This window comes from Triticum urartu, chromosome 7A, assembly GCF_056163025.1.
Source record: "Triticum urartu cultivar PI428250 chromosome 7A, HENAU_Tu73, whole genome shotgun sequence".
NCBI lineage: Eukaryota > Viridiplantae > Streptophyta > Magnoliopsida > Poales > Poaceae > Triticum > Triticum urartu.
The window spans coordinates 476,281,981-476,295,517 of NC_141879.1; the positions used below are offsets into that span (position 1 = coordinate 476,281,981).

The window sequence follows — 13,537 nt, forward strand, 5'->3', positions numbered from 1 at the left end:
CATGGAGTACAACTCTGGAGGATGCAGATCGAACACATTTGGAGGATGCAGATGCCAAACACATTTGGAGGATGCAGATCGAACTTAAACCTCTACAACGGACACAGATAACTTGCCTTGCACCAATAGATTCAGCTCAGACACTGGTGATGATTGGACATGTCCCATGGTAGTCGGCAGCACAACGTGGACTTGCGCCATGGTACGCCACTCCAGCGGCTCGGAGAGGAATCACCCAATCGACAATGACTCCCCCAGCGCAGACATCCAGTGCTAAAACTAAAGCAAAATCAAAAAGTCGAACAAGAGAAAAATGGCCCACGATGCAACAATGAAGACGGCGCTGCCTCTTCCCGATCCTTGCTGTGTACATTCTCCAGCTTCGTCGGTGGTATAGAGAGGTTTATCTTGGCCCGCTTAGGTTTAGAGTTTGTATCGGATCCGAGCAACGGACTCAGCGACCGCGCGCGAGATGAATAGGATGTGTATTATTGGGGCTGGGCTATAAAGAGTGCATGGTGTTAGACTTAGAGATATATTCCAGTTGTAATCTCAAACTAACTCTATCTCTTCCTCTCCCGTAGCTCTTTCTATCTCCTATGTAACTACCGAATCCCAAAGAGATCGGAGCAATCTTGTAAGCCACGGCAGGGGTGTTTCCTGCCCCAATCAATATATAGACACGCGGCTCCCTCACGAGGGAGTAGGAACGATTCCACCTGACATGGTATACAGAGCCATCCTCTTCCCATCGATCTAGCCAGCAGCCTCCTTCCTCGACTACCCTCGCCATGGCGTCCTCATCCACAGTTTCCCTCAACCTTGGTGCTCTCCCATCTGAGAAGCTCACCAAGACCAATTTCATCCTATGGAAGGCACAGGTCATGCCGGGCTTGCGAGGAGCGCAGGTCACCGGCCTCCTGGACGGATCAGATGCAGCGCCACCGAAGACGGTGCAGCAGCAGCAGGCGGACAAAACCACCGCCCCGGAACCCAAAACTCTGTATGCGCAGTGGATATCAAAAGATCAGCAAGTTCTGAGCCATCTCCTGAATTCTTTATCAATGGAGATCCTCGCCCAAGTTGCGAGCAAGGAGACGACGTTCGGTCTCTGGACTGCCATCACTACCCTGTTCGCCTCGCAGTCCCAATCGCGCATCACCAACCTACGCATCGCCATCACCAACACAAAGAAAGGCTCCATGTCTAGCAGCGCCTTTATCTCCAAGATGAAGAGCTTGGGAGATGAGCTTGCAGCGGCAGGTCGCCCCGTCTCGGACCCGGAGATGGTGGACTATGTTCTTGCCGGCCTCGACAGAGATTATGACCCTGTTGTGGCAGCGATCGGTGCAGTAAAGAATCAAATCTCTGTGGACGATCTGTTTGCTCAGATTGCAACGTTCGATCAGCGCATGGAGATGCTCGGCGATGGTCCTAAAGCCGGCTTCAAAACTTCCGCCAATATGGTGTACAGAGGGCGTGGGCGCGGCTATGGCAGAGGACGCGGACGCAGCAACAGGGGCCATGGCCGAGGCAGGCGCCCTTCCCCAACTCCATCTGGCGGCAACAGCGACGGCGGCGGCCGTGGTCGTCCACAACAGCAGCGACAGCAACAAACCAGGGACTATCCAGAATGCCAGATATGTTACACGCACCATCCAGGAGGTGCTCGTGACTGTTGGAACAGGTACGATGAAGATGAACAGGAGGAGAAGGGGGCCAACATGGTCACTGACTCCTACGGCGTCGACACGAACTGGTATGCGGATACCGGGGCTACAAACCACATCACGGGGGAGCTCGACAAGCTGACAATTCGAGACAAGTACCATGGAGGAGACCAAGTACACACCGCAAGTGGTTCTGGTATGGATATTACTCATGTTGGTAGTTCAATTGTTAAAACCCCCACAAAAATTTTTCATCTAAATAGAATTCTACATGTGCCCGAAACATCAAAAAGTCGTCTTCTGTCCATAGATTTACCCTTGATAATCGTGTTCTCATCGAGTTTTATCCTTATTTTTTCTTGGTTAAGGACCTGGACACGAGGATGGTACTTCTTAGGGGCAAATGCGTGGGAGGTCTTTACCCAATCATATCTTCATCAACATCATCGAATAAACAAGCCTTTGTTGCGATCAAGCCTTCTTCAGCAAAGTGGCACAGTAGATTAGGTCATCCATCGTCAGTTATTGTTAAGCTTGTTCTTAGTAGAAATAAACTTCCCCATTGTGTTGAGTCTAGCATTGAGTCTGTTTGTGATCCTTGTCAACAAGCTAAAAGTCATCAGCTACCATATCCTATTTCTATCAGCATTTCCTCTGCTCCCCTACAGCTTGTATTTTCAGATGTTTGGGGGCCAGCTCCTACCTCTGTTGGTAGACACTCATACTATGTAAGCTTCATTGATGACTATAGAAAATTTACCTGGATCTATCTTCTTAAGAAACGATCTGAAGTGTTTCAAGTTTTCAAGAATTTTCAAAATCTCGTTGAACGAAAACTAAACACTAAGATCATTTCTATGCAGACTGACTGGGGAGGTGAATACAAGAAGCTTAACTTGTTTTTTCAAGAATTTGGCATCTCACACCATGTGTCTTGTCCTCATGCACATCAATAGAACGGTTCCGCTGAAAGGAAACACCATCACGTTGTTGAAGTAGGGCTAGCCTTACTAGCAAATGCATCGATGCCATTAAAGTTCTGGGATGAAGCCTTCTTGACTGCCACCTATCTTATAAATCTTGTTCCTAGCAAGGTTATCAACTATGAGATTCCTCTCACACGTCTTTTTGGCACTACCCCTGATTATAAATCACTACGTGTGTTTGGTTGTGCTTGCTGGCCCAACCTTCGTCCATATAATACACGTAAACTTGCTTTTCGCTCCAAGAAGTGTGTCTTCCTTGGGTATAGTCCCATCCATAAAGGAGTCAAGTGCCTAGATGTTTCCACCGGTAGGGTATATATCTCTCGAGACGTCGTGTTTGATGAATCCGTATACCCTTTTGAGTCCCTTCATCCAAATGCCGGAGCACTCCTTAGAAAAGAAATCCTTCTCCTTCCACCCAATCTCCAAAACTTAGATCAAGGGGGCGACAATTGCACTAATCCAACTAATGATCCTACCAGTACTGGTGTTGTATCTACTCCTGTGCAAGACATTGCAGAAGACGCAACAGAAATCGATGCAGAAAATGATCCAAATTTTGGTGAAAATGAACCTATATTTCATGGGTTAGAAGAAGACGAAGTTGGCGCTGAACACGAGGGAGATCCGGAGTCACCTGGAACTCCTGTGCGCCAGGATTCCTCAGATCGGGTGCGCAGATCAGCCCTGGATCGCGCGCTGGGCAGGATCCGGCTGCGCCAGTCGGGCGTTGCCACGTCGTCACCTGCTGGGTCCGCCTCGCGCCCCATGCGCGGGTCAGCAAAAGCGACAGCGGTAGAAACCGTGTCGCCTGGCTCGGGATCTCCGCCCCGCATGCATCCACAGATCAGCGCGGGATCTTCTGTGGAAACCGAGTCGGGTGCAGTCACGTCTTCAGCCACACAGCATGCCACAGAGTCTGATCCAGGATCAGCTGTGCAAAGTGATTCCAGGATGTCATCGGGATCTTCTGTGGTAGATTCGTCTACATCATCTTCTGTGCAGAGGCATACACGTCATATAACTCAGCCGCAACTTGCTTCACGTGTCACAACTCGACTACAAAAAGGTATAAGCAATCCAAAAATCAGAACTGATGGCACTATATGATATGGGATGTTGTGTGTTACAGGGGAACCGACAAGATTGGAGGATGCAATTGGAGATCCAAAGTGGAAAAATGCAATGGATGAAGAATACAAGGCACTCATGAGTAATAAAACTTGGCATCTTGTGCCTGAGCAAAGAGGTAAAAATGTCATTGATTGTAAATGGGTTTACAGAATCAAGAAGAAGGCAGATGGTTCGATTGAAAAATATAAAGCACGCCTAGTTGCAAAAGGCTTTAAGCAACGTTATGGTCTAGATTACGAAGATACTTTTAGTCCCGTTGTTAAGGCCGCAACTATTAGACTTGTGCTAGCTATTGCAGTTTCCAAGGGATGGAGCTTAAGACAGCTAGATGTTAAGAACACGTTCTTGCATGGTGTTCTGGAAGAGGAGGTTTACATAAGGCAACCACCTGAGTATGAAAACAAGAAAGTACCTCATTATGTGTGCAAGCTTGATAAGGCGCTCTATGGTTTGAAACAGGCACCAAGGGTATGGTACTCAAGGCTAAGCTCTCAGTTAAGGCGCCTTGGTTTTGTTGCATCTAAGGCTGACACTTCACTGTTCATCTACAATAAGGCAAACATAACTATATTTGTATTGGTATATGTTGATGATATCATAGTTGCAAGCTCTTTGCAAAGTGCTATTAATGCTCTTCTGCATGCTTTGAGTTCAGAGTTTGCTTTGAAGGATCTTGGTGATCTACATTTCTTTTTGGGCATAGAGGTAAAGAAGATTCAAGATGGCATAACATTGAACCAAGAAAAATATGCCACTGAACTTCTAGCTCGCATGGGGATGAAAGATTGTAAACCTTCACCCACACCATTATCCTCTTCAGAAAAGTTTTCAGCCTTTGAAGGTGAGCCACTCAAAGAAGAAGAGATCACAAAATACAGGAGTGCAGTAGGAGCTCTACAGTACTTGACATTAACAAGACCTGATATTTCCTTTGCTGTTAACAAGGTTTGTCAATATCTTCATGCACCCACTACTGTACATTGGACAACTGTTAAGAGGATTGTACGATACATAAGATATACTGTGAGCTTAGGTCTCCAAGTTAAACGTTCTAACTCCACTCTTGTTAGTGCCTTCTCTGATGCTGACTGGGCAGGATGCAGTGATGACAGGAAGTCAACTAGAGGATTTGCCGTATTCTTTGGTTCAAATCTCATCTCTTGGAGTTCCAGAAAACAAGCCACAGTATCCAGGTCAAGTACTGAAGCTGAATACAAGTCACTAGCCAATGCAACTGCTGAAATCATTTGGGTTGAGTCATTGCTGAACGAATTGGGAATTAAGCAGAGTCGTGTGTCATGTTTGTAGTGTGACAACTTAGGAGCCACTTATCTTTCTGCAAATCCAGTATTTCATGGTAGAACCAAGCACATAGAAATTGACTTTCACTTTGTACGAGAGAGGGTTGCAGAAAAGAAGTTAGACATACGATTTATCCCATCCAGAGATCAAGTTGCAGATGGATTTACCAAAGCTTTGCCAGTGAAGCCCTTTGAGGAATTCAAGAGAAATCTTAATATAGGATAGTTGAGATTAAGGGAGGGTGTTAGACTTAGAGATATATTCCTGTTGTAATCTTGAACTAACTCTATATCTTCCTCTCCCGTAGCTCTTTCTATCTCCTATGTAACTACCGAATCCCAAAGAGATCGGAGCAATCTTGTAAGCCACGGCAGGGGTGTTTCCTGCCCCAATCAATATATACACAAGCGGCTCCCTCACGAGGGAGTAGGAACGCTTCCACCTGACACATGGGACTGCCGTCATGGTGGCTGATGGTGGTGGAACAACCCTCACGTGCCTGGCGACGGCGGCGGGGGAGCGAGCAGGACCGAATACAAGGCGAAGATGACGAAGGGAACCAGACTTGTTGCTTAATTACAAGATAGTCTAGGGTGCATTATGCATATTGTGCAATGGGATGGGAGTCTGCTTCATCGTGTCCCTCCGGTACAGATCCAACGCTCCATATAGTACTAGATCACCATATCATGTGATGTGCCGTATCACCAGATACGCACTCCAAGAAACACCAGCAAATCTAATGTCTTGTGCATGGGCCAACAGAGAACAGTTTTGAAAGAAAATGCAATGTGAAAACAATAAGAGCAACTCCAATGGGATGATCCATTTCGTCCGCGGCCGTCCGTTTGGGTTGGCGCGGACAAAAAGGCCGGCCCAACACGCCGACCCAAGCGGACGCGCGTCCGCTTTCGTCTGCCTTCCGACCCATTCCTGGCCCATTTTTGAGCCTGATTTGCGTCGGCGCAGACACAAGACGGACGCGCGCGTGCTCGCCCTCTTTCCTCACCGGGACCTCTGGTCGGTGGCACATTGGATTCACACCTTCGCCCACCTGCTATGTCGCCGACGCCGCCGGCCATTTTTTCACATAAAAATGGATACATAGATAGTTCTAGCGTACACAGATAAAAGAAAAGACCACTACTCGTCGCTTTCTGACTCTGACTCGGTAATGTCCTTCTCCGGCGTCTGAATGTAGGCGTCAGCATACTACTCGTCTTCAAAGTCCCAACCCGATGTTTCATGTAGCTTCAGTTTCAATTGAGCTGCCTGCTTCCACGAACGCTTGTCCTCCCAATAGGCGGCTCGCTCCCTCCTCCTCGCGTCCCTCTCCAACCTCCTTTTCTTGTAGAACTGGTGCTCGTCGATGATGTCCTGCAGGAAGCCTCCACGCCACACCACCAAGGCTTCCACGTCCTTCTCCGCGATGGTGAGGCGACGCTGCCGCCTCCGGTGGACACGATGATCCTCGTCGGTGAAAAGCCGCGGGAGAGGCGCCAGATCCTGCGCCCACTGGCTCGACACGTTGGGAAAATTCATATCTTGACGAGGCCTCAGGAGGTGCCACGCCGCCGCGTCGTGCGCGCGGGCCGCCTCCTCTGCGGTGTCGAAGGTGCCGAGGATGAGACGTTTCCGCGAAACCAGATCTCGGAGGAGAAGGCGCCGGAGCGGCGCTCGCGGACTCCGCAAAAATCTGAAGCGCCCAGGCGGCAGATCGACATGGTGGCGCAGAGGCGGCGAGAGTGGGCGGCGGACAGAGTGTGGAGGGAGCGCCTTCTTTATAACGAGCGCCGGCCGCAGCACGTGCGTGAACCTTTCCCGCGCGCTGGAGCGTGAGCGCCAGGGCGACGTCATGATCTAAAACGCGCGCGGTCATGAAATGGGTCAGCCCGTTGGGCGCACCGCCGACCCAAAACCAAAAGAGGGCGGACGACGGCCAAGAGGCCGACCCAAACGGACAAAAAGCGGACGTAAACGCCGTCCATTTAGGTCGGCCCGTTGGAGTTGCTCTAAGGATGCGACTACCGAGCAAACATGTGCTCTCACTAGTGTTCTCGATTGCTCAAAAATAAGGTAGTGGCCCGTCCTTCAGCAAGTAGTGTCTATTGAATTCTTGTCTCGAGTCTTGAAATCTTGAAGTCTTGAAGTCCTGAAGATGCAGTCCTTGCCGATGCCATCATGAATTTGTCTTCATTGACGTAGAGTCCTCCATTCTCACACCACTCCCGATCATTCATACCAACCCCGTCTACTATAGCGTAGCATTGAAACTAAACAACGTCCCGGTCTTGGTAACAGGGATATGGGTTCCTACCTCATGCATTCTACTCAACTACAAGATTCAATAACACTACTGGAGGGATTATTGAAAGGGTGCTACTACATGCAAATGAAACATAGGTATGAAAAACATGGTCAAAGTGAACTTGCCTAGTAAGTTGATGAAGATAACAACGCTCTCGAAAATAACTTGATAGGACTATACGCAACTCTCCGATGAAATCTATAATAACAAACATGACATTCACATAAGCAAGCATTCTAGCAAGCAAATCTAACAATCAAAAGAAAACTCAATAAGAAAACCCAATACAAAACAAATAACACATCGAAAGAACTAATAGGGGAAAACTATAAAGAACCTACTAGGAAAACCTATTGCCTTAACTACAAAAATAGTTTTGTCCTAAGCAAAACTTAACAAAGAAAATACTAAACTAATAATTTTAACAGAAAATAAAATTTAAATCAACTTAGTTAACATAAAGTATTTTTCATAAAGTTTTACTAGCAAAAGGAAACACATAAAAAGCTAAATTAAAACTCTAATTATGCTTAAAACAAAACTAGTAAGAAAAATAAATAAAACATTTTATTTTTCTGTAAATAAAAGTTCACCCTCTAATACTACAGAAACAAATCTGAAATAAAATATAACAGAGGTGAAAATAAATTTTAAAATAATTAAAACAACAGAAAACAACAGCAAGTTAAAAATAACTAGTGCAGTGTTGTTTTCGTGAAAAACTAATTTTAATAAAATCTATAAGTACGCAAATTAATCCTATTGCTATGCAAGGTGAAAACAAAGCAGTGGCAAAAAGAATGCCCTAAAAATATTAATTCTAGCTCATATTATAGCAGAAATACTAATCTGACTAAAACCCATATAAAGCAATTTTTTCAAACTAAAACATGGCCGAATCTATTTTGTACAGAAACTTTAGGAAATTTGCAGACTAGAGCAAAACGAATCAATAAAAAACTATAAATAACCTAAGAGATATAGAATTTACGATACTGAAACTTTTCTGTTTTAAAAACAAAAATGAAAATACAGAAGAAAAAAACAAACGGGCGCTATTGGGCCTATGGGGGTGCGATATGTAGCTACCAAACGCTCGGGAGAAACATAACAATACGTACATGTGCGTTTATTTAACAGAAGACCGGGGAGCCGGTTCGATCTAAACCGAGGAACCGGTCTACAAGAAAAACCAACTACTAAACCGATCTAATATTATTTGCACTTAATGTTTCAAAAACAAACAAACGGAGGGAGGCGCTCGTTGCTTACAGAGAGGAGCTCGTGTAGGCAGGGAAGTGGATGTCGTCGGGGGCGACATCTCCGGTGACCGGCGGCGGAGACGGCGATGTCCACTGGATGGGGAACTCCGAGGGGGTTCGATTTTCTGTGGATAGTGAGGCGAGGGAACGTCGGGGCCGAGTGTGGCGTCCAGGTGAACTTCATGAACTCCGGCGGCGTTGTGAGCTCGAGGCGGTGGCTCCGGTGCTCCCTGGGCATCAAAAACATGTCAAAGAGGTTCGCAACAACGAGGGATAGTTGGCTATGGAAGGAAAGGTTTCGAGGATACTTACAAGCATCGGAAATGAGCGGTGAACCGCGTGAACTCCGGCGAGATCCAAACGGTGAGGTCGCGTGACACGGTGGGTTTTGGCGAGGGTTTTCGAGGGGGTCAGGAGAGGATGGTCGTGGCTATTTATAAGACAACTTGCTTGGGGAAGGGGTGAACTCGGGTAGGGTTTTCAAGAGGATCGGATGCGGCAGCGGCGGCGGGTGTGTATCCGGGTAGGATCCTGTTCTCTACGTACGTGGGAAAGAAGAAAGAGCGGGGTGGGGTCCATGCGCCAGGGAAAAAAACGAGAGAGAGAGTAGAGATCGGGTGAGCGAGGGAGGTGGTGGCGGCTCCTGGGAGCGAGCATGCGTGCGTGCGTGCGCAGCCCTAGCGCTGGCCTGGCGGCCTTCTTTGTTGTTTTTTGTTTTTTTAAAGCGAAAAGAAAAAAATAGAATAATAATAAAACAAATTATATAGGCACATTATATACCAAAATTCTCACAATAAAATTTCCTAAAGCATGAACATATTTTCATGACGAAATAAAATTAGTTTTTAAAAAATATTTTTTTGCAACAACTCCAAAATAGAAATAGAATTTCAGTTTCCAATAAATTGTCGAACCTTGTCTCTGATTTTGGAGTGTCATTTTCCTCCTCTCATTTTTTTGTCAGAGAAAGTTGAAAAGATTTAAACTTAAAAATTACGTAGGGATTCAAATAGAAAATTTTGGGAAAGTCCTTTTATTCCCGCTCATTCAACTTTCAAAAAGGTTTCAAATTCCACTCAATTTCACAGAAGCAACCACATCACAATCAAACAAATAATCAAAACTATTTATTTAATATAACATTCCAAAATTTGGAATTTTGGGATGTTACACCAAATTCTTGTAGCAAGAGGACCCATCTAATGATTCTAGGTTTTGCATCTTTCTTTTCCATAAGATATTTAATAGCAGCATGATCAGTGTGAACAGTTACTTTAGAATCAACAATATAAGGTCTGAACTTATCACAGGCAAATACAACTGCTAAAAATTCTTTTTCAGTAGTGGCATAATTTCTCTGGGCACTGTCTAGAGTTTTACTAGCATATTGAATAACATTTAGTTTCTTATTAACCCTTTGTCCTAGAACAGCACCTACAACATAATCACTAGCATCACACATGATTTCAAATGGTAAATTCCACCCGGAGGTTGAACAATAGGTGCAAAAATCAAAGCTTTCTGAAGTATTTCAAATGCTTCTACACGGTCATCATCAAAAACAAAAGGAACATCTTTTTGCAAGAGGTTAGTCAGAGGCCTAGAAATTTTAGAGAAGTCCCTAATGAACCTCCTATAAAAACCGGCATGACCAAGGAAACTTCTTATACCTTTAACGTCCTTAGGGCATGACATCTTTTCAATAGCATCAACTTTAGCTTTATCAACCTCAACACCTCTTTTAGAAATTTTATGCCCCAAGACAATACCTTCATTAACCATAAAGTGGCACTTCTCCCAATTCAAAACAAGATTGGTTTGTTCACATCTCTGCAAAACTCGATCAAGATTGCTTAAGCATTCATCAAAAGAAGTCCCATAAACAGAGAAATCATCCATGAATACCTCAACAATCTTTTCACAAAAGTCAGAGAATATAGCAGTCATACATCTTTGAAAGGTAGCAGGTGCATTACATAAACCAAAAGGCATACGTCTATAAGCAAAGGTACCGAAAGGGCAAGTAAAAGTTGTCTTTTCTTGATCCTCTTTTGACACAGGTATTTGAGAGAAACCAGAATAACCATCTAGAAAGCAATAATGTGTATGTTTGGACAATCTTTCTAGCATTTGATCAATAAAGGGTAAAGGGTAGTGATCCTTTTTAGTAGCTTTATTTAATTTGCGGAAATCAATTACCATTCTATAACCTGTAACAATTCTTTGTGGGATCAATTCATCTTTATCATTAGGAACAACAGTAATACATCCCTTCTTAGGGACACAATGGACACGGCTTACCCACTGGCTATCTGCAACAGGATAAATTATACCTGCCTCCAGAAGCTTTAGTATTTCTTTTCTTACCACTTCTTTCATCTTAGGATTTAACTGTCGTTGGTGATCAACAACCGGTTTAGCGTCTTTCTCCAATTTTATTTTGTGCTGGCATAGAGTGGGACTAACGCCCTTAAGATCATCAAGAGTATATCCAATAGCAGCACGATACTTCTTCAGAGTTTTCAATAATTTCTTTTCTTCATGCTCTGAAAAGTTAGCACTAATAATAACATGATATATCTCTTTCTCATTAAGATAAGCATATTTGAGAGTATCAGGTAAAGGTTTAAGCTCAAACACGGGATCACCCTTGGGTGGAGGAGGATCTCCTAGAATTTCAACAGGCAAGTTGTGTTTCAAAATAGGTCCCTGATTAAAGAATATTTTATCTATTTCTCTTCTTTCATTCATAAACATATCATTTTCATGGTCTAGCAAATATTGTTCTAAAGGATCACTAGGAGGCACGACAGTAGAAGCAAGACCAATAATTTCATCTTTACTAGGCAATTCTTTATCATGGGGTTGTCTATGAAATTTAGCGAAATTAAACTCATGAGACATATCCCCCAAACCAATAGAAACAATATATTTATTGCAGTCTATCTTAGCATTAACAGTATTCAAAAGGGTCTACCAAATATAATGGGACAAAAGTCATCTTGTGGGGAACCAAGAACAAGAAAATTAGCAGGATATTTAACTTTCCCACACAAAACTTCAGCATCTCTAACAATCCCAACTGGTGAAATAGTATCTCTATTGGCAAGCTTAATTGTAACATCTATCTCTTCTATCTCAGCAGGTGCAATATCATGCATAATTTCTTTGTATAAGGAATGAGGTATTACACTGGCACTAGCACCCATATCACATAAAACATGATAGCAATGATCTCCTATTCTAACAGAAATAACAGGCATGCCTATAACAGGTCTATGTTTATTTTTAGCATCGGGTCTAGCAATTCTAGCAGATTCATTGCAGAACTAAATAACATGCCCATCAATATTATCGGCCAAGAGATCCTTAACCATAGCAACACTAGGTTCAACTTTAATTTGCTCAGGGGGTTTTGGTGTCTTAATATTGCTTTTGATAACCACAGTTGAAGCTTTAGCATGATCCTTTATTCTAACAGGGAAAGGTGGTTTCTCAATATAAGTAGTAGGAACAACAAGATCATTATAAGTGATAGTCTTTTCTTCAACTTTAATAGGTGCAACTACTTTTACTTCAATGGGAGGATTATATTTAAACCACTTCTCCTTAGGGAGATCAACATGAGTAGCAAAGGATTCACAGAAAGAAGCTACTATCTCAGAGTCAAGTCCATATTTAGTGCTAAATTCACGGAAAGCATCGGTATCCATAAAAGATTTAACACAATCAAACTTAGGTGTTATACCTGACTCCTTACCTTCGTTGAGGTCCCAACCTTCAGAGTTGCATTTAATTCTTTCCAATAAATCCCATTTGAATTCAATAGCCTTCATCATAAAAGATCCAGTACAAGAAGTATCGAGCATGGAGCGATTACTGAGAGAAAACCAAGCATAAATTTTTTGAATAATCATTTCTCTTGAGAGCTCATGATTGGGGCATGAATATAACATTGACTTAAGCCTCCCCCAAGCTTGAGCGATACTTTCTCCTTCGCGAGGCCAAAAATTATATATATAATTACGATCACAATGAACAAGATGCATAGGATATAATTTCTGATGAAATTCCAATTTCAATCGTTTGTAGTTCAATGATCCCATATCATCACATAGCCTAAGCCATGTCAATGCCTCTCCCTTCGAAAGATAAAGGGAAGACCTTCTTCTTGATAACATCCTCGGGCATACCTGCAAGCTTAAATAATCCACTAACTCCATCCACGTAGATTAGGTGCAAATCGGGATGTAATGTTCCATCACCTGTGAAAGGATTAGCTAGTAGTTTCTTTATCATACCCGAAGGGATTTCAAAGTAAACATTTTCAGTAGGTTTGGTAGGTTGAGGAGCAACTCTTTGCTCTGCTGGTCGAGGTGAAGATACCCTGAACAACCCCTCAAAGGATTATGTTTCATAGTAACAAGTGACAGTAAATTTCAGCACACTATATAAATTTTTCCTTACCAAATTCCACCTACCAAAGGCGCTTCACTCTCTGATAACGGCGCCAGAAAAGATTCTTGATGACCCACAAGTGTAGGGGATCTATCGTAGCCTTTTTGATAAGTAAGAGTGTCGAACCCTACAAGGAGCAGAAGGAAATGATAAGCGGTTTCTAGCAAGGTATTCTCTGCAAGCACTGAAATTATCGGTAACAAATAGTTGTGTGATAAGATAAATTGTAATGAGCAACAAGTAATGAAAGTAAATAAGGTGCAGCAAGATGGCCCAGTACTTTTTGTAGCAAAGGACAAGCCTGGACAAACTCTTATATAAAGGAAAACGCTCCCGAGGACACATGGGAATTATCGTCAAGCTAGTTTTCATCACGCTCTTATGATTCACGTTCGGTACTCTGATAATTTGATATGT

The 13,537-nt window shown here is 43.6% G+C and overlaps 1 protein-coding gene across 1 annotated transcript; it reads left to right on the top strand.

The window, feature by feature from the left end:
* The first annotated feature begins 791 nt into the window (after nt 1-791).
* LOC147960031 (uncharacterized) lies at nt 792-5,098 on the top strand. Its single transcript, XM_087533101.1, has 3 exons — nt 792-1,866; nt 3,177-3,599; nt 3,789-5,098. The coding sequence occupies exons 1-3, from the start codon at nt 792-794 to the stop codon at nt 5,096-5,098; spliced, it is 2,808 nt and encodes a 935-aa protein (XP_087389227.1).
* The last annotated feature ends 8,439 nt before the right edge of the window (nt 5,099-13,537 follow it).

Excerpts from the sequence above, each read along its gene's own strand:
- LOC147960031 (XM_087533101.1), top strand. The coding sequence starts at position 792 with ATGGCGTCCTCATCCACAGTTTCCCTCAACCTTGGTGCTCTCCCATCT. Across the intron at positions 1,867-3,176 it reads ACACACCGCAAGTGGTTCTG|AAGACGCAACAGAAATCGAT; the intron begins GTATGGATATTA and ends AAGACATTGCAG. Across the intron at positions 3,600-3,788 it reads TCCAGGATCAGCTGTGCAAA|GGGAACCGACAAGATTGGAG; the intron begins GTGATTCCAGGA and ends TGTGTGTTACAG.